Source organism: Phyllosticta citribraziliensis (assembly GCF_038025025.1).
Source record: "Phyllosticta citribraziliensis strain CPC 17464 chromosome Unknown J3D65scaffold_4, whole genome shotgun sequence".
Lineage (NCBI taxonomy): Eukaryota > Fungi > Ascomycota > Dothideomycetes > Botryosphaeriales > Phyllostictaceae > Phyllosticta > Phyllosticta citribraziliensis.
This window is the reverse complement of record NW_027117341.1, coordinates 1,313,334-1,336,732: the sequence shown is the minus strand read 5'-3', so window position 1 is coordinate 1,336,732 and position 23,399 is coordinate 1,313,334. Positions and strand designations below refer to the sequence as shown.

General features: G+C 58.8%; 5 protein-coding genes across 5 annotated transcripts; 2 read left to right on the top strand and 3 right to left on the bottom strand.

Moving 5' to 3' along the window:
* Nucleotides 1-7,785: 7,785 nt before the first annotated feature.
* Nucleotides 7,786-9,853, bottom strand: J3D65DRAFT_288873 (uncharacterized protein). The gene has a single exon (XM_066795140.1). It carries the CDS (start codon nt 9,623-9,625, stop codon nt 8,102-8,104), a length of 1,524 nt encoding a protein of 507 aa, XP_066656956.1. The 5' UTR covers nt 9,626-9,853; the 3' UTR covers nt 7,786-8,101.
* A 601-nt stretch (nt 9,854-10,454) lies between these two features.
* J3D65DRAFT_645129 (uncharacterized protein) lies at nt 10,455-13,652 on the bottom strand (the record flags this gene model as incomplete). The annotated part of the gene is made up of 4 exons (XM_066802192.1): nt 10,455-11,287; nt 11,343-12,109; nt 12,187-13,522; nt 13,598-13,652. 4 exons carry the CDS (start codon nt 13,650-13,652, stop codon nt 10,455-10,457), a joined length of 2,991 nt encoding a protein of 996 aa, XP_066656955.1.
* Nucleotides 13,653-16,296: 2,644 nt separating this feature from the next.
* On the bottom strand, nt 16,297-17,240 carry J3D65DRAFT_289797 (uncharacterized protein). Its single transcript, XM_066795143.1, has one exon. The coding sequence runs from the start codon at nt 16,975-16,977 to the stop codon at nt 16,486-16,488; it is 492 nt and encodes a 163-aa protein (XP_066656954.1). The 5' UTR covers nt 16,978-17,240; the 3' UTR covers nt 16,297-16,485.
* A 1,546-nt stretch (nt 17,241-18,786) lies between these two features.
* J3D65DRAFT_619421 (uncharacterized protein) lies at nt 18,787-20,948 on the top strand. The gene is made up of 2 exons (XM_066799751.1): nt 18,787-20,175; nt 20,231-20,948. Exons 1-2 carry the CDS (start codon nt 19,082-19,084, stop codon nt 20,457-20,459), a joined length of 1,323 nt encoding a protein of 440 aa, XP_066656953.1. The 5' UTR covers nt 18,787-19,081; the 3' UTR covers nt 20,460-20,948.
* Nucleotides 20,949-22,119: 1,171 nt separating this feature from the next.
* J3D65DRAFT_666383 (uncharacterized protein) lies at nt 22,120-22,807 on the top strand (the record flags this gene model as incomplete). Its single annotated transcript, XM_066802916.1, has 3 exons — nt 22,120-22,159; nt 22,220-22,279; nt 22,587-22,807. The coding sequence occupies 3 exons, from the start codon at nt 22,120-22,122 to the stop codon at nt 22,805-22,807; spliced, it is 321 nt and encodes a 106-aa protein (XP_066656952.1).
* Nucleotides 22,808-23,399: the final 592 nt, after the last annotated feature.

Genomic DNA, 23,399 nt, shown 5'->3' with positions numbered 1-23,399 from the left:
GCAGCATGCAGCTGACTTGTGGATGCCATTTGTGAGCGAGAGTTGTGTTGTCATGACATGACACCGGAGGACGTGGCAAAAGCACTAGTGTACTGTAAACAAGTCTGGCTACAACGACATACTACATACGTAGCTGCCATGGGGCACACGCTCTGAAACACTCGGGTCGCTAATCAATCCGACGGGCCGTTGAGTTGGTCCTCTCACAGAGTCGCCCAGAAGACCCCGACGAGATGCAGTCGGTCTCAAAGGTACTCGCACAGAAGATCTCCGTACGACTGCCGAAGCTTAAACCGCACATGTCAACCGCACAAACACACAGCGCAAGCCCGGCCAGCGGTTCCTCTCCCGAAAAAGCGCAAGAGGGCCACTGGCAAAGGTGCCGTTCCCTGGTTTCGACCGTCTCGTGAGCTGATGCAGCAAGCAGTGTACGGTTTCCGGCAGCAGGCGACCAAGGGACGTTCCTGTACGGCGATTCCAAATGCGGAACCTGGCCAGAGGATTGTCAAGCTCTCAGAGACGGGAGATGCTTGGAAGAAGAACCTGGCGTGCAGAAATAATATCTCACAAACTTTAGCAGCCAGATTCGGACTTGGTTGCTACCGTGGCTTTGCCCATACCGTGCGGTTGGTAGCGAGCAAACCGAGTTGCACCTGAGCGACGGACTGGCCTGCCCCTCTTACGTCTGATCGAGGTGCAAAAGGAGGCGTTTTTAGTCTTTGCACGTTACCCGGCTCGTTTCCAGGCCCTCTTGAAGGCGCGCTTCAGCGTCTAGCTTACCTCTCGGGCTCCTCTCCCGGCTTGGGTAAACGGTCCGTTGCCCGTCGACCCGCCGCAGCCCCATGACGATTTTTATCAAGACCAACTTCTCGCACAAAGACGGCTGACGCATCAATCCCTGGGACTGGCTGTCGATCCTCCGCACCGCACTACGCCCTGAGCCTTGTGGAGTCGCACCCTGGCACTAGCAGACTGCTAATATAGCAACGCGGCAACACCGAAAGCGTTGTTCGGTTTTAGCGCGCGCGCGTGCTCGAGACCTTTGAGAATGAGCCCGCGTACGAATGCCCCCACCCAACAGCCATGCGCTGCAGCACTCGAGAGCGGCATGCACATCAGAAATTCTTCGTGGAATTTTTATTCCCTTCCTTTTGCTGTAAGATCCCTTGAGACAGGGCTTCAGTCTGCGGCAAAATCCGGCCGAGGACAATGCCATTATCCTCATCCTCGGTGTTGTCGTCAACATCATACGATGCGGTTCATCTGCTTTCCTACCCACGCGTTATCAATTATTGCTGAGCAAGACTCGAGCATACAATCCTCCCACTGCACATGACCATGGGTTGCACCGCCTGCTTCCCCACGAAGCTCAGTCCATTCTATCTACCATCACGGAACCTGTGCTCGTCAGGCGTTACTGCGAGATAGGTGAACACATGGCCCGTGCAATGACACGCCGGCAGTCCAACACCGTACAAACCCGTTGTACCCGCCGGCAGTACCTCACGATTTCTTCACGCCAGCACCTATCCCCTGAATCCGCTTGCTTCCGCCTGCTGTACATAGTATGACATTATCGAGGATTCAGACACAACCCCGACTACTGCAGCTTCCCTGAAGAAAACTGCTCGATTCGTGCCCTCGAAATTCCGCCTGTTTCTCAAAACGACGTAAATGAGACATGTTTGCCTGGCTACCTCGGCGTCCGAACATCAATCAGCATGCAAACCGGGCCAACACCACAGAGCGTGACAGCGCTCGGGAGCTTTGTTTGGTCCAATGTGCTTGTTGTCCGGGTGGACCGCGCGCGTGCTCCCAAATTGCCCTGCAGGATTGAGAATGAGCCTTGCTCGTGCTCACGCACGCACATTCCGTCGCCGCCACCGCTCCCGTTGGCCGCACCTGCACGCAATGGGCTTAGAAAACCACAAAGAAAATGCACGCAATCGCGACACAAGATCCCCAGTAGGGTTGCGTTCTACCTACTCGCCACACCGGCTGTGAAAGACCCCAGCCAGCGTCCAGTCAGCCAGAATTGGGATCACAACAGCAGCGGCGGCGGCATTGGGGCCAACCAGTCTTCATCGCAGGCCTGCGGCCGGGCGAACCTCCCTCCTCGGTGCGCAAAATGACTCGACGATCCTCTGAGGAGTTATGATGGGCTTCTGGATTGTTTCGAAAGACAAAGCAGGTGATCTAGACTTGCTGCAAGCGATAACTGATCCGCTTACTGCAGCAGGCAAACATGTTGGCAGTGACCCAATCGTTCCATTGAGTTGTGCCCAAGTACCCTGAGCCCACCGTGTTTGGTGCCCGTCGTTGTTACCAAGGGGCTGTGCTGTACGAGGTGGGTTCAATCAAGTTGGCTGCTTGCTTGGGTCAGTCTGCTAAGTTTCTTCGCTAGTTGCTATACCTCTAGGTCGGGGGCTATCAAGCCGCGGATCACAATCTGCTTGCTGTCAAAGGAGGCAGCTGCTTGATGACGAAGTCCATGTGCCGCAAATGCGAGGCAACAGCACCATTTGAAGTCGAAAAAAATACACAGCCGCGGCCACGCATTTGGGTGGATGGCTTTTGTCGTCGGTGGTGAGACACGACCACGACACTCGAACTTCTCCTGAAAACTGCTGCCACGACAGAACAGTAAGGCTTAGGCGGATGCGCGACCAAGCAGGTTGAAAGGACACTACTGCACGCAGCCTTTGCTCTTGCAGCACACCACCCACCTGACTTGCTTGCCGGATCCCCTGGACCAAAACTTCTCAAACCGCGGCAACGGGCCAACCTCTCTCTGCCCGACATTGCTGACCGAATCACGCCTGCACACCCACCACCCAGATGATCCAAAACCTGATCCGGGGGCCTTGTTCCGGTCAAGGCGAAAGAAGAACAGACACATATTGGGCCATCCACGGACTGGCTCTCATCACACCCATCAATCTGTCATCGTACGTGCGCGTGATCGCCTGACTGAAATCCCCTTCTCATCCAGGACCAACCAACCGCTAGTCTGTCTCCCCAACCCCTCTCCCCCACACGATCAGACAACAGGCCGCGAGTTGCCTCGTTTCCCCCCTTATTTTTGGCAGCCTTCAACGTTGCTAGCGCCCTCTCACAGTCAGTCAGTCCAGTCCAATCTCGGAATCGGTCCACTCATCGAGCTGCGTTGGAATGACCCATACCCGTCTCGCCGGCGCGCTGTCTCGTCTCGTCTGACGCCCGTGACCCCGTTGCCTTGTTCGACGTCCGCCAGGCAGGACGAGACTAGCTGGAGTTGCTCGGACGCCCCATTGAGACGAACAGGAGCCTGCCACCCTTCGAGCTGCCCATCAGTCAGACCCCAGCCGCGCTGGACTCGAAAAGATCGACTGGCTGCCTGTGTGCTTGCCCCCAGGGTTCCAGCGGACCTAGCGCCGCTGAGTTCTGCAGCCGGACGTCACAGCTGCGTACGGTGTTGGGCGTCTCTGTCTTCCGAATGGACTGCCGCTGAGATTGCTGCTGCTGCGCCGTCAACCAGTCTCCGTGCAAGTCTGCAGTCCTGTCTGTTGTCGCATGCTTCTTTCCCCGTCGATGGGGTCAGTCAATCAGTCAAGGCTCCAAGGACCGGGGTTCTCTGCAGCGTCCTGTCTGTTTGCTGCTGCTGCTGAGTTGGCTCCTGCCCGGCCTTGCTGCTCTGCACTGCTACCACCTCGGCGCAGCCAGCGTTGTGTTGCTGTGATGGCGAGGCAGTGCGGTGCGGTGCTTTTGCCTTTCCCTGGCCTGGCCTGACCTGACCACACATGCGGCCGCCTGCGCTAGCTGGAATGCTGCTCCTGTCGTGGATGATATGGCTGTGTGGACAGCGTGCAAAGCCACATGTCCCCAGCAGATGGAAGTGGATGGGTGGTATTGCGTCGAAGATGACGACGAGCCCTTCGCCACCGCTACGGACAGCACGACGACCATTCATGTCAAGGTGAGTGATGGAGGGCACCAGGCCGAATGTGAGCCCGCTATTGCCATCCTACTGTAGAGAATATGGTTTGTACAAGACTGTCCAAACTTCTCCACATCCCTTTATCTTTGATTCTGCGTCTGACGCACAGTTTTCCCTCTTCAACTGCACATACTGAAGGCAACCATGGAGCAGGAGGAACATATGAACGGAATCCAGCAATCTTCTGCGTGGCTTGAGATTGATTCCAGCAGCATGTAGCCAGAGCCTGGAGAAAAGTCGCAGCTCAGCTTGTACAGCAACAAGTCCACTCACCTCTACCTTCACCACCATGCGCTGAATCACATCTAAAAGCTCCTCAGCGTCGCTTCATTCTCTCCCAAGTCTCTCACTTCCTTCTCGCGTACTGCCTCACACCTACCCTCAAATAACATTGCGCAAATCCCATTCTCCCCCTTTCCTTCGTTGTCCCTCGTCCTCCAAGGAATCTTGTCTTCTCCCACTTTTGATTTCTTTGTCGGCTCTGGCCAAACACATTCTCTCAGCACGCAGCGCAGCGCAGCACCGCACTGCAGACAAACGCCACGCACGCGATCCACTGCACGCGGCCCACGCTTCTCATCCCATGGCACCCCATCCCAGGGTAGAGTAGGGACGACGTTACATCCACCTCCCCCTCCCCCTCCTCCAGCTCGACCTTACGAGCAGGTAGGCGAGCAGATGCTGGTGGAGGGAGGGTGTGCGTGGTTAGCGGTCACTGGGTCGCCATCCTACCGACGCACGCACGCACGCCGTGGAAGAAGGAAACATGGCCCGGCGGCGGCGGCGGTTGGGTTGGATTGGCTGGATTGGGTGTGGGCGTGGGCGTGGGCGTGGGCTGAGCCGCTCGCAGTAGCGCGTGCGGTACTGCCCTGCCCTGCCCTGCCGTGCGTTGCTCATCCATCGAGCTGTGGTGCGGTGGTGTGGTGGCCGCGGCGAGTGGTAGGATACCGTCGAATGTCGTCAACGGCGTGGATGGCGTGGATGGCGCCAGCTGCTGCTTTCTGCATTGCATGTCTGCATCGCTGTTACTGCTGCTGCCTCCTTGCGTCGTTGGCTAGCTGGGACGTGGGGTGCTGGACAGGCTGGTAGAATCGTTAGAGAAGGGGAGAGATGCTTTTTCTGCTTACTTACCTCCTGCGCCTGGATATCGGGGCGTTGCTGGATGTTTTTGCTTACCAGACGAGCATTTTGCGGGATGAGGTGGGTGTGTGGCTGAGCATTTAGTTGCTGTATGTATGTATTGTAAGCTGTCGTAGGAGCGCTCCGATTTATGACCCACGGCCTTGCAGCTTGGAGGACTGTTTTGCTTTGGACTGCCTGCCTTGTGTAGAAAGAGACGTCAGACAGTCAGGGGGAAAACAGAGCATGTTGCGTTTCGTTTTCGAGAATTTCGTTCATTACTCGGGTTCTTTTGTTGCTTCAACAGGCTTGCAACGAACAGTCAAGTAATACTTTTTCTTGTCTTTTTTGCCTCCTCTTCTATTGTTTCCTACCGCCTCTGACAACACTCGTCCTTTGTTTTGCCTATGTATTTCTTCAGTTGTGTAGATGATCTACGACGAGCAGCGGGAAGACTGCACTTGACCATTCCATCATTTTACCATTCAGGTAGCTTGTCTCTCTCTCCAGTCCTGGATACCATTTTACGCCTATGTGAAGATTAGCAGCAAGTTCATCACGACCCCTGAAATGCATGCATCATCATCCACGGCTAAGATAAAATTGGACAAGAAGTGATTGGTATACTATCTCATGAATTCCTTTCCCTTCTTGAATTTTAGATCGCATTTACAACGACTCCATCTCCTTTGCCGTTTCTGGTTGTGTATGTCAAACACAACTGTTGAGTAGCCATCTCAACCTCAAGTCTACTGATGGCTGCTAATGCACATTACAAAGGCGCTACCAACTTCTTTTCCTACAAAAATAGGGGCCTCACTTTTCCTCCACTTCCTCCTCCTTCGCGTCCTCCTCCGATTGCTCCCACGACTGCTGCATAACAAGCATCCGGCGCGTCGTCCGTTCCTCTGAACCGGCACTCAGGACAGTAGTGCCTAAACCGCGTCATTGCGCGGACGGAACTGTTGCACATGCGCTTCAACGCCGGGACATGAATGTCGTCGCCATTGCCGCTGCCGACCTCGTCGTCGCGGCCATCACGATGACGCGACGGCGCGAGTTTGGCAGTCTACCTCGACTTGTTCTGGACTGGCAGAGCGGGTGGGCAACAGACGTTTCATGACGGGCGCTGTTTGGCGCGCCGTTTGTCTATCTCTCGGTCATGTAGTCAGTCAGTCAGTCAGTCTGGCAATCCAGCGACCTAATCCACCCACCGACCTACCTACATGTACCTACCTACCACTCCACCGCCAGTTTCACCCGCATCTATCACGAAAAAAAAAAAAAAAAAAACACCATGTACTCACTACTCCCCCCACCACAGCACAACCCAACCCTACCCCTTCCCCTGGTAGCCCTGCCCCAGAACCCCAACCAGCAAACCCTGCGCTGCCGGCCTGTCTGCCTGTCAAAGCCTGTCAAAGCCTGTCAAAGCAAAGCAAAGTAAACAGCAAACAGTCCCATCCCACCCCAACGGTTCCGCCCGCCCTCCGCCGCCCGCCACCGCCATCCCTGCCGTGCCGCCGACCGACGCGACGCGACGCGACGGAACGCTCAAGTGTGGCGAATTGAGTCCCTTGTCCTTCCCGTTCCTGTCGAGCGAAGGGGCGAAAGACTGGAGGGAGGCGCTGGCTGGCTGGCTGGCTGGCTGGCTGGCTGGCTGATGAAGTGATTGACTGACTGACCGACACTGGACTGCGCTTCGCTTGAGGCACAGGCACAGGCACGGGCACGGGCGCGCGAACAGCGTTGATGGCACTTGGTTGACCGAAAGGGGTTTCCCTTTCGCTCGCCTTCCACACATACACACATACACACACACACACACACACACACACACACACACACACACACACACACTCAGTCAATCCGCCAGTCAGTCGGTCGTGTTTACCGTTTACCGTTTACTTTTTTTCTATCTTTGTCTGCGATGCTTTGCGTTTGCCGCACGCACGCAGGGGGACCACCACCGACCGCTGTCTGTTCTATTGATAGCACGTCTGGCCGGCCGGCCGGCCGGCCGGTCGACCGGTTGGTTTGGTTCCTTCTTGCAAGGCTTAAGGCTTAGTTAAGGCTGAAGGTTGTTGTTGGCCGAGACAGGGACTGAGACAGGGACGCGGGCAGGGATAGGGGGTGAGTAGGGCTGCGCGCGGACGGACGGACGGACTGAGTCGGGAAGCTCAGGAACACGCGGGAACAGGGAGGGTCCTTGAGCGAGTGCTGGACTGCAGAGACAGAGAGAGAGAGAGAGATGATGATGATGATGGCATTGAGTGGGGAAGTGAGAGAGTGAGAGGTGAGTAGTTGGTGGGTAGATGGATGTGGTATCATAATATGCAGACAGTGGTGGTATTACAACGACGCAGACACACATACTCCAGTCCGGTTCCAATCAGCCAAACACCGCAATCCATCCGTCCATCCGTCCATCCGATGAAAAAAGCACGCGCTGAAAAGCACTTTTGCGCCTATGCCCTGCCCGGCGGCGCTGTCTTGCCTTACACTTTTTTTTTCTTTCTTTCCCGCTTTGCTGTCTTCCTCTCGCGCAGGGATAGGGACAGAAACAGGGGGCAAGAACGGGAACAGGGATGGGGATGCGGCGGCGGCATGCCCTGAACTGACTCCTCCACAGTCTATTCAGTTCACCTCCAATGGACTCTTTTTTTTTCGCGCAGCTTTCGCGGGTAGCTACTCTTGGAACAGCGCGTCCGCGAGACGGTGGCTTTGTAGCAGTGAGTGAGTGAGTCACTGACGTGCGGGTTCCGCTACATGCGCGGTGCAGTGACATGTCACTCACGGCCGGCCGGCCTGATGGCGGTGATTTGGTCTTCCTGAGACCTCCTCTCTTGCGCGAGGGGATGTGTTGTCTCGGGGAAAGATCACGGCGAGAGCGGTGGTCTGGCATGGCCCTGACGGAGAGCCATGGTGCTCAGTGAAAACAAGGCAAAAGACGCCAGGCGGCCAGCGCAAATGACCAGCGACCCAGCATCATGACCAGACATCTCCTCACGACACAGCCCTGTACTCGACGGCCGCCGGCGTGCTCGCAAACGCCGGGCTGCCCCAGGGGTCGTTGAACAGGGCGGCGGCGCCGCCGCACGCCAGTTGCCGGTCGATCTCGTGCGTCAGCATGTCGATGTCGTTGCGGGCAAAGTCGGCGGCCGCTTGGTCGTATGGCGACAGGATGAGCGGCTCGGCGGCGGCGAGCTGTGAGTCTTTGGGTGCCGGCGCGGTGCGAGGGCGTGTCGTCGAGGCGGAGAAGCGCCTGGGGCGGACGGTCGTTGACGACGAGGCGGTTGTGTTTGTAGAGGAAGCGTGATCACCCTCGCCGCCAGTGAGCTCCTGCAGCGCCTTTGAAGCCTTGACGACAGTCTTGGAGCGGCCAATGCCATACGCCGCCGTCGCCTGGTTCAGCATCGTCTCGCGGCCCTTTCGATTCTGCAGACGCTGCGTCTCTGCCTCGGCGCCCGCGCGCCCCAGCTCGTAGGCCAGCTCGGCCGTGCTGCGCGCCTTGTCCCTGACCATGCCGTGCTGCTCCATGAGGCGCACCAGCTCGCGGCCCTCCTTGTTGTTGGGGCCCTCCCACCGCATGCGCGGCCACGCCCGCTTGTCGGCGCCATGCCGCTCCGTCAGGACCGCCTCCCACGCCCCGGCCAGCACGCGCTGCTGCATCAAGCTGCCCACCAGCAGGCTAAAGTCCCAGTCGGCCTTGGAGCCACCAGTCATGGACGCCCGCTTCGACGTCGGTGCTGGCACGGGCGCCACTTGGACTCCGTTGCCTGCGTCGCCGCGCTCGTAGTGGCGCGCTACGTGCTCGCACCTGTCGGCCCACGAGCGCAGCAGCCGCACGCAGAAGCCGCACCCAAACGCCCTCTTGCTGTGCACGCGCAGCATGGCGTGCTCGGCGCAAATTTTGGGCGTCTCGTTGAGGCGCTTGTAGTAAGCTTCGCCGGAGCCCGCCAACTGCGCGGCCGCGGCGGCCGTGGCGCAGGCCCGCCGCTCATCGTCGCGGTCCAGCACGCATCCGCGGCAGGCGTGCGTCTCGGCGTGGTGGCGGCGGTACTTGGGCTCGGAGAAGAAGAAGCGGTGGCAGCGGGCGTCCGGGCACGTCCAGCGGACGGGCTGCTCGTGGTACTCTTCCTCGTGCAGCTGCCAGTGGCCCTTGGAGTAGCTCGTGTAGGGGCAAAAGGTGCAGGCGTAGAGCGCGACGGGCTTCGGCAGGGCTACGGGCCTGGCCGTGACGGGGTGCTGGGGCTGGCTCTGGTAGCGGCGGTGGTGAGGCTCGGCCTTGGGGGGTTGGTGCGGCTTTGGCTTGGAGACGGACGGCTTTGAGGTCAGGGGTTTCGAATTTGAGTCCTTGGGGGGCAGAGGCGGCAGAGGCTTGTCCTGGACGACGATGCCCGAGTCCTTGCGGGTGGTGGAGAATTTGGACGAGTTGGTCGTGGCGGCCGACGAGGTGGAGCTGGTGGACACTTTTCTGCTGAAGCGAAAGGCGGACGAGATGGAGGGTTTGCGGCTGAGGGAGGGCATTCGGCTCAGAGAATGCTTGGACGAGGACGGGGGACGCGAGGCACCGTCGACGGACGAGGGATTCGAGGCATTGATGAAGAAACTAAACACGGTGGTGGCCGAGTCGGACGAGGCGCGGACATTTGAGTTTGAATTGGAAAAGACGCTGGACGTGTTGGACGAGTCGGACTCGCAGGCTGGAGACTGATGTCAGAGGGCGACTGCAATTGCGCACGGCGGATTGGGGAGCATAGTTACAGATGTGCCGGCGAGGGGGGAATGGATTTGGCGCCATGCTGTGGTGGTGTGCAGTGCAGGGCAAAAGCAAAGGGAGGGTGGGCTGCAGAGTCGAGAAATAGTGGAAGAGCCAAATAGAGTTCTGGGCTCGACAATTGGGCCGCCGTCCCGCGAGGGTGGAAAGGGCGCGAGTATAAAGTAGTCAGTCAGTCAGTCCGATGTTGTTTCAGCTTTTGTCCCGAGAGGGCGCCTGTCGCCGCGCCTGTGCCCAATCAGCGGCGGGCACCTTGAAACCCGACGCCATGCACTGCGAATTCTGGCCGTTTGATCGCCCTCAGCCGACCTCGACCTCATGCACTCTCTCGTCAACCTCGACTCGCTACCGCTCCCGTGACAGTCCAAGTCTCATCAACTACATACCCACCCAGAGAAAAACCATCACCACCTGCCTCGGCCCGCCCCATAGGCCCTATAGGCCCCATAGGGCTGACTGCTCCCATAAACACCACGCCTCGCCAAACAAAAACGGCCTCCAACCACCACCACCACCACCACCACGACGCGAAACACGCCGAGTCGCAGCGCCGTCGACGCGAACATCCATCGCCTCGCCTTACCCCTTTTGGCCACCGTACTCCTCAATCACGCTCCGCGGTTCCACATAGACGCCAAGCGCCCGGTACTCCAGGTCGTACCCAAACGCCTTGGGCCCCCCAATCGCGAGCCCCATGGCCGTCGACGTCCACTGCGGGCTCGCCGTGATGCCCAGCACCGTCACCCGCAGCCCGTACCTGAACTCGGGCACCCCCAGCGCCCGCCCGCTGCTCGTGTCCAGCACCGCAATCAGGTCCGGCACCGTCGCAACGATGCGCTTCGTGCCGTCCTCTGCTGCGTGCTCGCAGTACAGGTTCTCGTTCTTGAACGGAATCTGCATCGTGCCCCCCTCGGCCACTGCTGCCATGGCGTCGGCCACGCCCGCCTCCTCTTCATCCGCCGGTATCCCGCCAATCGTAATCGTGCCGTAGCTGTGACCCTTGAACAGCCTTCTCTCGACGTTGATAATCTTGCCCCGGAACAAAATCCGTGCCGTCTCCTGCCCTCCCACCTCGTCCACGATGCCCTCGCACACCTTGCTCAGCGTGTTGCTCGCCTCGGCCCTGGCGATGCACCGTCCGATGCGCCACGCCAGCGACATGGTCTTTTGCACCGCAAACTTGCTCACGATTTCGGCCGTAGTCGGCTTCGCCGCCATGCCCACCCGCGACCCCATCTCCGAGCAAGACGCCCGCAGCGCCCGGTCGACTATCTCGTCCGTCGTCGTCCGGCTCATGATAATCGTCTTGCCGTCCCCCGAGTCGATGGCGCACGGGATCAGCGACCCCGGCTGGTGCACCGCAATCGTCGTCTGCCAGTACGTCGGGTACGCCCTCCCCATAAAGTCCGCGTCTGCTTGGACGTCAGCGCCGCACGCGACATTGCAGACCACATCGAGTCCACTCACCTATAGTCGGCCGGTTGAAGTATTTCGAACTCCCAATCAAAAGGGGCTCCAGTCCGTTGGCACCCCCAATCTCCAGACTGATGACTGAATCGAACGAATCGTGCTTGAGGTACTCCATGAGCGCTGTAAAGGCGTCAATCGACTCTGTCGCGTTCAAGCGCTCGACAGACACGGCCGGCGAGCCCATGTGGCCGCCCCAGTAGACGACGGCGTCGGGAGCCAGCGAAGTGACGTCTACAATCTTGATCTCGTACCCCTCCCTCAACTGGTCCGTCAACTGGATCTTGGTGGCCGCCGGCGACCCTCCTCCGGCGCAGCCCAGGACGTAGCAGCCTTCGGCCAGCCACGCAATGTCCGTCTCAGACAGAATCCATTCGTGGTGGCCCGTCTCCGGGTTGAGCTTGATCTCGGGTCGGTAAGCAAACGGGTCCACCGGCTTCTCCACCTCGGCCTTGTCCAGGTAGTCCTTTCTCGTCTCTTCGCCGCCGTCGTCAAAGTCTTCCTTGTCTTCCAGCGGCGTCGGCTGCCGCGTGACGTCCAAGTCGCCCACGGCCTTGACGACTGTGCGCAGCTTGTTGGCGACGTACGTGACGGGAAGCGTGTCGACCTCTGTGATTGTAATTGTCGATGGGATCGCCCCCGCCTCGGTCGCCCTTTTGATGGCAAGATCCTTGGCCTTTTGCGCTGCTTCTGTTTGGCTCTGGTGGTCGGTGCTTTGGATAATGTCCACGACGCCACCAACCTTGGAAACTGCTGCCCCGACGGCACTGTAAAAGTTAGCAGACTGCGACATTTTGCTCGGTGAGTAGAGAAGGTAGGAAATGTCCGCAAAGACCGCACTTACTTGGCCACGTCGTGGAACGGGGGACAGATGATTTTCGACGCCCCCTTGAGGCTATCAGGGGCAACGACGGACCCGCCTCCAACAAGGAGAACCGGCAGCGGTTCCGGCGACGTCTTGCAAAGATCAACCATACCCTCCAGCATGACCTTGATGCGGCTCTGCGCCTGGACGACGAGGTCGGAACTGACGTCCTGGACGAGCTTCGCATCGCCAATATCGGCCTTCTTGGCCGCCACCGCAACATCCGTCGCCGTCAAGACCTTGCCGCCAAAGACTCTCGCTTCGCTGGTGATGTAGTGGCCCACGCTGTCTGGCCCGACCGTCACTTTGCCGTCATCCGTCTCGCGCACAATCGACCCGCCGCCCAGCCCAATCGAGTGCAGAAATGGCATGCTGTAGTTGACCTTGACGCCGGCCACCGTCACGAAAGCCGACGCCTGGCGCGGGAATCCTGAAGGCAGCAAAACGCCCGCGTCGGCCGTCGTGCCGCCCACATCGATAACGACGGCCGCGCTGCCGCCCAGCAGGTTCTTGCCGGCAAGGTACGCCGCGCCGCGCATCGAGTTCGTGGCGCCGCTGGAAAAAGTGCGAATGGGCATGCGGGCCGCAGCCGCGGCGTCAATCAGGGTGCCATCGTTCTGGGTAATGTACAAGCCGCAGCGCAGACCAAGGCGGTCCATAGCGTCGCGGAAGCCCTTGACGGTGCGGCGGCCATACTTGAGGATGCTGGCGTTGAGCACGGCGGCGTTTTCGCGCTCGAGGAAGCCAATGTTGCTGACGTCGGCGCTGCACACGACGTCGACGCGCTCGCCCAGCTCGCGGCGCACAATGGCGGCCACGCGCCGCTCTTGCTGGAACACCTCGTCGATGGGCGAGAAGATGCCGGCCACAACGACAGCGTCGACGCCCGACGCCTTGAGCTCACCGCACGCCGCCACCACCTGCTCGTCCTTGACCGGCGCCTCCTCGCTGCCGTCAATGTGCAGCCCGCCGTCAACATAGACGACGGGCCCGCGCAGCAGCTCCTTGAGCGCCGGCGGCCACTCGCTGAGCGGCGGGATCTGCCGCAGAAAGGCGCGCGAGACGCGCACAATTCCAACACGGCGCAGGCGGCGCGCGTCTCGCTCCACCACGGCATTGATGAAGTGCGTGGTACCAATCGTGACGGTGGTGATGGCCGAAGGGGGGATGGCGCCGTCCTTCAGCACTGCGCGGATGGCTGCCTCGATGCCGTCGGTGACGTGCGGCGTCGTGGGCGTCTTGTGGTGGGCCAGGATGCCGCGCGAAGGGCTGCCATTGGCGTCTGGGAGGAGGGCAACGGCATCGGTGTTTGTTCCTAGTGCTTGTCAGAAACCAATTCGAGGTGGAGGTGTTGCGGGGGTGTCGTGAGTGTCTTGCGCATTGAACATACCTCCAACGTCGACGCCGATGCGAATATTTTGGAGCGGCTGCTCGTTGCTTCCCATGGTGAGTGGCAGAAAGCGTCCGGTGTTCTGTCGTCAAGCAAGTCGTGTCCCAATCGCAAAGTAGAGTCCAGCGAATGTATCGTGAGAAGTGCCGGTATCTCTGGAGTCCAAGCCCAATGCCCGTCTGATCAGATCAAGTCTAATCAAATCCACTCCAAGCCTATCACAAGGCAAAGCGATGTCCGTCGTAGTAGCGTAGCGTAAGGGTACCCAAAGCTCAACCGCAACAATGGTACTGTACAAAAAGAGTACAGCTGTCAACGTCTGTCTGTCTGTCGGCCGTCTATCGTCGGTTAGCCGGTACGGTAGGTAGCCAGTCGGTCATCTATCACCGTAAACTCTAACCCAGCCAGCCAGGGCGCGCGCAAACTCAATTGCTGAGCACATCATCCATCACCACCACTCTGCCCATCAACACCACCTGTGAACCTTGCCTGGCCTGGCCGTCCGCTGCTCTTTACCCGCGCCGTCGCCGCCAGCCTATCACGGCGTATCTTATCGCCCGCTCACGCTGCGCTGTTATCGCCCTTGTGCTCTGGCTGTCCCGGGATGTCGCGCCCCGACCGAACCAACGCAACGGGCGGGACGGCGGGACCTGGCTTTCACGCCCACTCTTGCGATGCTGCAGGCCAGCCAGCTTTGCGGTTGGGTTGGGTTCGTCGACCTGGTGGGTTGATTGGTTGGTTGGCCGAGAGGCGAGGACCTCAGCGGAGGAGGGGTCCAGCTAGCTAGCTACCGTGGCTGTCCCGCCCGCGCGCGGCGTATCGCGCGCGGCCTGCGTAGGTAGGTCCATCCATGGATGGCCCTGCCGTTGGGTGTGGCGCGTGAGTCGTGCGGCTAGGCACAAGGAAAAGAAGGGTCTTGGGTCTGCCTGGCATCTGTCTGTGTGTCTGTCTGTCTGCGGACTGGAATGGAATGGACTGGACTGGACGGTGTTTACAGTGGTTTGGCGACTGACGAGGGAGGGAGGGCGTGGTGAGGTGAAGCAACCGAAGTACATGTAGGTACCTAAGGAAGGAAGGAAGTAAGGTAGGCAGGCGCGAAGTCACGTTGACAGCTTAAGGCGGGTAAGGTCGGTTGCCTGAGGCCAGCGCGGCTTCACTATAGACGACAGTTGTGCTGAGCCCGACTGTTTAGGGTTGTGTTAGGGAGGAGGGGCTGCTGACCCGCTCGCTTCCCTCTACATACCTACCGCGACTGGTGGAATGGTCCTTGGTCTGTGGATGGTTTGGCAGGGTAGAAAACTGTCGAATGCTCCATGACCTCGAGCAATACTGTACACTACCTCCTTGTTCTTGAGACGGGGTCGTAGTAGCAAATTTAACAAGTTGTTCTCCGTCTATTTGCTAGAGTACACCGTGAGCAAGACAGACACGCGCTTTACCGTTTCTGGTAAGCCGATCTACCTACCACAGGCTGCTGCTGTCTGCTCTTCACGCCAACAAATGAGAAAATATATAGATCTAGTGAACGCACTCACTCAGCAGACAAAGGGACCGAGCGTGCTAATCAACGCACGAGCCGACTCTCATCAACAAGCAGAAAAGAAGCGTTTTCCCAGTCTACTTCCCTATCAGCAGCGCCATAGCACAGTACGTAAGGTATATAAGAGCCGCTAGCTTCACCGCCAACAGAGTAGACAAGAGAAGGACGCGGACCCCTAAGTGTGGAAGAAGATGCAGAAGAAAGAATAAAAAGGTCAGCGACAGCGACAGGAACGGCAGCGCAGGGCTGCGCAGGGCTGCAGCCAGCAAGCCAGGCAGCCGCAGTCACCGCAGCCAGCAAGCAAGCCCTGCCCTACGAACCTACTTTTCTTTTTTCTCTCTCTCTTTCTTCTTTACGCCAAAACCAGACCCGTGCCACCAGTGCCACCCGTGCCAGCTGGCCGGCTAGTCGGCTACATACGTACATGGCACCCAATTTGCAAACCTAGAGTGTGTAGTTGTCTGCCTGCGTGGTCTTCTTCCGCATTTCCGCTCGTTGGTCCGCCGGCCGGCCACCGAGCATCAACCGGCCACCGAGGAGAGCGAGCGAGGTAGATAGGCTGTTTGGCTCGGCTACGCCATCCTCGGTGACTCGGTGACTCGGTCAGTGGCTACCTAGGTAGATCAGCCGTGGCGGATGCGGCGGCGGCGGCGGCGGCGGCGATGACGGCTATGGCAGATGGATGGCGAGTCGAAGAAGAGCAGCCAGACAGACGGGCGCAAGGCAGAAAAAGCAAACAGCAACAAACAAAAAGCAAAGAGTAAAGACACGCTAACCCATTCGTCGAATCGGTGCGAAGCGAAGCAAGCATGCCAAGGGGCAAAGACAGAGGCGGTTGAGATTTGCGGCGCCATTATTGTCAATGAGGCGAGCGTTCTGTTCTGGTCTGTTCTAGACACGGCCAACTGGCAGCCAGTGAGATCGGTGTGTTGCATGACTGGACTGGGCTGGGCTGGGTTACTGGGATGAAGAGAACGTGGGATGAAGAAGCGTGGGATGTCGACGTGAGGCGAAGAGGCGTGGCGGTGGTTCGGCGGTGATAGGCATACGTGGGAGTAGAATGTAGGTAGTGGCGAAGACTGAAAACAGGGTGAGGACCGACGACACTGCTTCCACGTCTCGACGATCCCATATCCAAGGCGACGAAAGAACGAGCATCGACAGAGAGGAAGCGAGGGAATAAATGAACAATGACGATGAAGAAGAAGAGGTGGATGGAACTGTAACCGTGACAGTCGTGACAGCGACGGATCGCCGAGTGAGGCGGGCCAGAAAGGGACTGGAATGGACTGGACTGGACTGGACTGAACAAGGCGAGAAGAGAAGAGGAGTGATGGTCATAGTGCCTTCAAGTATTAACGGCGGCTGCTTCGTCAGTGAAGAAGATAGGTAGCCTCGTCGCTCGTAGCCAGCCAGCCAGCCAGCCAGCCAGCCTTGCAAGGCGCCTCTGGCGTCCGTCGCCGCTCGTGGTCAACCAACTACCCAACCAGCCAACCGGACAGACAGACCAAGCAGAGCAGGACAGAAAAATAGAGCCGTCGTTTGCCGCTGCTACCGCCGCCGCTGTGGCGGGAGGCCTTGGTGAATTTGAGGCTATGCTATGCCATGCCATGCCATGCCATGTCGTGAGGCGCGAACGAGCGAACGACGCCCTGTCTCGACCATGTGTGAAAAGGGCTTGCGTGCATGGCCAAGGGGTCTGAGATCCGGTTGGTGGAGCGGTGCGGCTCAACAGCCTGTCAGAAGGCAGGGACAGCGGATGAGGGAGGGGGCCTGGCCGGCTCGATTTCACGGCCAAATGGCAGAGGAGGGAGAGAGGGAGAGGACAAGTCCTACACATGAGGGAGGGGGGGAGAAGAGATGGGTGGATGGTTGGATGGATGGATCTGGTGATGGGCGGCGGCCGACAAGTGTCTGCGAGTGTGTCGAGCGCAAGACGTATGCTTGGATCATCGCAACGTCATTTAAGCGGTGGTTTCGGTGAGCGCTCACATTTTGAGCGTCGGCTCTCGCGCGACGACGACCCCTGGGGTGACTATGCGACCGAGGTGGGAGAGCGAGAGAGCCCGAGGGCAACTGGAGCCGCGAGGTGGGTGGGATGCACGATGAGGTTGTTGCACCAACCGCCAGAGGCGCCAAGATCAAGCAGGACAGACGCAACAAACACGGCAGCCCAGCCCCAGAGTGGCCCAAAGGAACGCATCTGCTCAATGCGTGGTTACGCGGAGAGGAGAGATTGACACCATGGCAACGATGCCCAATGTCGTCTAGATGGAGCCGTGGGATTCTTTCTGCAGCGGGGGCTCTGCGAAGGCCATGGGGTGGGAGATCAGAGCGAGGTGATTAGTTTGGCGCTGCGCCCCAATATGCAGCTGCAATGTGCGCGTCGACCGACTCGGCGGCGCGTTTGCTTGTCACTACCGAGCCTAGACATGGAGGAGCCAGCGACCGTTGTACCGGTTGGTGGTGTTGATGGTTGTGGCCCTAAGAGGGGCCAAGGGAAAAACGGGTCAGTTGACGCTTGGTGAGACGTCTCGAGGACGAGGGACAAGCTTGTGGCACTCTGGTCGTGTTCTTCGGGTGCGCACGTCGGAATTGGGTCCTGGAAGCATTGTCGGAACAAATTGAGGCACGAGGGGAAAAAAGGCACAAGGCTAGAAGGTGAGAAAATTTTCAGTGAAGAAGCAAAGACTGAGTTTTGACAGGAGAAGAAGAAAAGAAGGGCAGGGTTTCCACGTTGATGTGGCCCGTATTACCCGCTCGGTGGGAACTAGCGAGGGTCAGGGTCAGGTCAGGTCAGCGAAACAGCGGGAACGGAGACGATAGTCGAGGGGCTGCAGCTAGAGTCCGGAGAAGTTGTTTATGGGAGCGAGCGCGCGCAATAATGCAGAAGTTTGCAGCCAAGGTACAGTGGTGGAGGACGGCGGCGGCCAATCAGGGACGGGGGCAGGGAGTGTCGGTGCGGGAACGACGGCGGGTGATTGGCAGCGGAAACGGCACAGAAGACGAGGGGACGAGGGGAACAAAGACGAGGTGCAACCACGTCTTGGGCGTGGATTGGTCTCTTTGCGCATGGAGACATGTCTCACGATGCGATGCGCGTCAGCGTGTGATTTGCGACCTGAGGGGAGGGCCCAGTCAGCTTATTCGGCGCGGGTGTTGGACATTGTCGATGCTATCGAGTCGGGGATTTGGCCGGTACATGTTGACATTGGTGCGTAGGTAGAGAGAGGAGTTGTAGCGTCATGGTGGAGAGAAGTGGAACACCCCGAGCAGAGGTCATGGCATGGCGTGATGGAGACACAGTGGAGAGGGCACGTGGGGAAGAGTGGAGTGCACGGGAGGGGAGGCGGGCATGCGCCAACTGCGGCACCGGCACCGGCCCAGCAGAACCATGGACCATGGACCAGCCTCCGCAGGCCGACAAAGACAGAACAGAACAGAACCGCTGCGTGGGATATGTCGAATGGCTGGCTGGCAGAAAACTCTGTCGCGAGCTGCGAACGTCAGTCTGTCCGTCGGGTCAGCGTGCTGTGCTGCAAGGTGTTGGATTGGCCGGTCAGGGCTGCCAAGGGCCCAAGATCGGACAGTCAACTGCCTGGGTTGGATCAGCGGGCCGTCCTATAACTCGCACCGGCTCTGCTACTCGATTTATCCCAACCACCCCACTCCACTCACTCTGCACCTGCACCTGCACTGCACTGCACCTGCACCTCGAACTCGTCCAAAACTCGCGTGGCTTGCTCGTCTCCGTCTCCGTCTTCGTCCTCGTCCTCGTCGCTCAGCCTTCGCTTCCACCACTTGCTCTAATAAGCAGCTGCCTGCGCCGCCACCAGACTCCCTCTGCCAATATATCACATCACCTGCCCGCATGTTCTTCATTTCACTTCTGTTCGCACTTCCCACCGGCACCCACCATCGTCTCCTCACCCCCTCCTCTCGCCATGCCTGAACCAAGCATCCACTGGAGAGACGTCGACTCGCTCGTCAGCAGCGAACGCAGCCACGAGACCGTTAGCGACGGCTCTTATAGATCCCGCCGCCAAACGCCTCCGACCCCGCAAACCCACGACGCCCGCCCGCATTTCCACCAGAACCGCACTTGCCACCCACGCGTCGAGATCCACCAACATGCCGACCCCCGCGCCTCCGTCGACACGTATGCCTCGACCGAAGACGAAGAAGAAGACCAAGAAATCCTCGACGACGACTACCCGCCGTACGAGGTCCCCGAGTACCGCCAACAAGTCGGCCCGTGTGACGCCATCCCCGCAACACCAAAGGACTTTGCAGAACTGTTTCCCTCGACCAATAGACTATGCATACGCCACGACGACACCACCTTGGACGGCAACATGAACTTGCGCCTCGACACCCACGTCGAGACGCGCCACTCCAAGCAGCTCGTGACCCTCTTCCACCTCCGCATGCACGACCTCAAGAACCGCGACTTTTCCCTGCGCCGCTACTGCAGAGACTCTGGTCGCGAAGTGTGCCACTCGATACGAAAGTACCAGCAGCCGCCCTCGGAGCGACCGGCTCTTCAACGATCTTTCAGCAGCGCCATTGCAACCTTTCGCCACAAGCCAGAGCGCAACAACTCGGCCACCGTGAGCCTCAAGCGCCAAGACTCTGGTTATGGTTCCATTAGCGCCGACAAGGAGGACCCAAACTCCAAATCTGCACTTCAGCCCAAGCGAGCCCAGGTCATCCCGACCAACACGATGAAACTCGAATTCTCAAACTACGCCCATGTCGACATCAAGCGTCGCGGCAGCGCCTCCAACAAGAGATATGAATTCGAGCACTGGGGCGTCGACTACTCGTGGAAGCGCATCATGAAGCGAGACGGCGACTTTTGCGAGACATCATACCACCTCTTGCGCAGCGGGTCCGACCACGCGCTTGCCCACATCGTCCCCGTCCCTCTGACCACCTCGCAGGCCAGAGACGAGGCTGCCAAGGGCGGCTGGATTCCGCCGTGCTCCATGTGGCTCAGCGACGGCTCCGTGACCGGCGGTGTGTCTGACTTGGCCGAGTAAGTGCAACTTTCCGAATGGGTATATGCAAGTCGTTGCTAACGCGGCAAACAGTGTCGTAGTGGCGACTGGGCTCATGACGCTTGTGGACGACAGCATCAAGAACCACTTTCACTCGAAACAGTCGACGCAGATCCACATTCCGCTCAAGAATGGGCCGTTCCGACTCAATATGGACTACGTCGGCCCAAAGAGGCTCATTGACGAAGTCTTTCACCGTACCACGCGCGGCTCGTCGGGTCGGGGGCTGAAGCCTCTGCGGCGCGCGTCGGTGGCGGCGTAACCGTTGGTTCTGTCAAGTGATGTATCCGGGCGGACCCTTGCGGACTTTTGCATCTCCTTCTTGCACAAAACGATATTGCGTGGTTTCATTGTTGATAGACTCATCGGCCAGTGGCGGCGGGCTCGTCGCGTCCGGCTCACGCAACCGACGAGCCACCCCTACACCGCCTCACGGCAGCGCTGCACCGTCCCGTTTTTGTATACAGGAGGGTGTCGTCGCATCGGGCATTTTTGGGACAGGTTTGTGATTTGCATTTAGCGGTGTGGAGCACAGGATCGGACTCTGGGAACTGGTAATTGGGAATTCCTCGAATTGGCGTGTTTGCGCTTAGCTACGGGGGCGGCAGCAATTTGCATGGGAGACATTTTCTTTTTCTGTTCGTTTCTTTTTCTTCCCTCGGGTCGAAATGAGGGACTCCGAGTGGGACAGGCACGACCATCTACGAATCAAATGAGAAAGACGAGCCGACGGAGGCTCGGATGACGGGCTTCGTTTTGTCGTGAGATTTTCGCAGTGTTCTTTTTTCAGCCGTTGACCACACCGGCGCGATGAGCCGGTCCAGGGCCAAGCCGTGGTCTGTGGCGAGCGGAGAAGCCACCCGCCACCCGCCCGCCCGTCCCGCACAAACTTGGGCCTTGTCTTGACCAGCATCCCCATGTCTTTCCAGCTTGTCAGGTCAACGTCGATACGTAGGTACCCGCCATGGCCATTTGGTTGCTCACATAACCGCCATGCGGCTCATCAGACACACAGCTCCACCCAGTGCCCGACGATAGGCTATGAGCCCGCGGAGGATGCGCTGATCCTCGATACGCTGCCTCCCTTTGCATGGCCTCTGGCAATCGTCCATTCTGCCCGGCCTGGCGAACACGTCGCCGTGGCTCATACACGTCGAGGCAGCCAACTCACACCCGCATCTCCTGGCCTCGTCGCCCGCTCCTTGCTGAGTGGTGAGGCTAAGCTTCTCCAGATGGACGCGTCCACGCGGCAGTAAGCGGTCCATGTGTAGCGGCACGACAGGGTGAGGTGGGTGCAAAGAGCAAACGGACGTTTGCAAAGAGAAAGAAAAAGAAAAAAAAAAAAAAGTGGCTTCCCGCCTGCGTTGCGTCAGCTGCGTTGGCAGCGCGAAAGAAGGGAAATATCCAGTCTCATCATCATCACCAGGCCACGGCCCGGTCCTGGTCCACCCACTCCCGCGCCCCCGGGTCTCTCCAATGCTTCCCCCTTCCAAATCAAACACAAGACGGCCATGATGCAACCGCCAGCAGCTCAAATCAATGGACGGTGACCAAGTCAACAATGTCGCGCACCGCCCACCCGTCGGGGCCCAGCATGGTTGTTGAACCACCCACACACCGTCTCATGACTGCTGCTGCCCCGGCTCGGCTGCCGACTTGCTTTGCTTCATTTTTTTTTTTTTTTTTTTTTTTGCTCGTCTTCTGGAATAGCCCTACGGACTTTGTCATCCTCGCTGCCGCCCTGCCTTTGCTATAAGTACGCTGGACCACGTCGTGCTTCATTCCTTCAAACAAGCTTCTGCAGTGAACTGCTCACAGCATTCCAACAGTCAACCACTTGGCCACTCGCTCTTGTCTATCTTTTGAACTTGCTCCTACTGCTGCTACTCCACTCCCACCCCCACAACTCCAGTCCATCAAACATGTCTGCCCAACGCATCCCGTGGCAGGAGAAGCTCCAGGGTAGGCCGACCCAACCCACTTGGTCCCCACTGCAAATCCAATGCTCACCCCACTGCACAGAGCAATGCCGGGCTTTGCAATGCCCCCCTCCCATCTACAAGGAGTACTCTGATCGCCGAGGTACGTCCCATGACGTGACGGGCACCTCTGCCTGTTTTTTTCTTTTCTTTTCATCGTTTTTCCCTGTCAGATCTGCCATCCTTCCCTCGCCCCCGGGACCATCTCACCCAGCGCAACGGGTCTCCCCCTTGCTTCCCCGGATCACCCATTCCCACATCCCAGACGCGGGCCCCAAAAGGGCAAGTGTCCAATACATGGACCACACACACCGCAACTCTCACCATCCGCACGCACCCAAAACCTGCTGCACTCTTTCGTATCGAGATTGGAATCGAATGTGGCAGCTAGCTGACGGCTCGGACAACAGGAGGCCGCACCGCCTGGTCCTGCAGCGTCCACATCGGGCCCCACATCTTTGCAAAAGCGACCTATTGGTACGACGGCAAGTACGTCGAGAAGGCCAAGGACGACGCCGCCCTCAACATGCTCCAGCAGCTGGAGGGGAAGGGGGCTCCCCAGTCGCACGCTCTTCAAGGCGTCTTTCAACAGCAGAAACACCAGCAGGCGATCCAGGCAGACCCGTGGTAGAGCCGCCAAATACGGGACAAGAGGGAGTGAGCGGAGGCATTGCGTCTTGAGGGTTGGTGGTGGTGGTGGAGTTGCATATTCCTGCTGCTGCTGCCAACCCCTCCCTCACTCACTCCCCTTCCATCGGACATGCCGTGGATGGAAAGCCAAATCTCATGTTCCCCGACCAATCGGCTGCCGTGGCGATCCCGGTCCTGTGCCTGTCGCCCTCCTCTCCTCCTCCTGGGCTCATCTCTCCCGCACCATTCACCGACGGCATCGACTCACTCACACGACAACCGACCAACCAGTCAACCAATCCAGGTGTATGGTGGGGTGGTGACCTGACGGGGTTTGCCACTCGCAGCCAGGCGGCTAGCCAGCTGGGTCGTTCGTACATTTCCGTCTCTCTCTATCTCTCCCTTGTGCCGATATCGCCGACTTGCTTGTCCATTCCGCCCGCCAGCTGAAGGAGCTTCCGTTCATTGGTTAGTGTCAGGTTTGATGTATGTGTGGGATCATGGTGGATAGATCGAGAGATGCGACAGCTCAGGCTACATACCTATCTCCGAGCCCCCCTTTTTTCCTTGATCTCCTGTCCTCCTACATGATC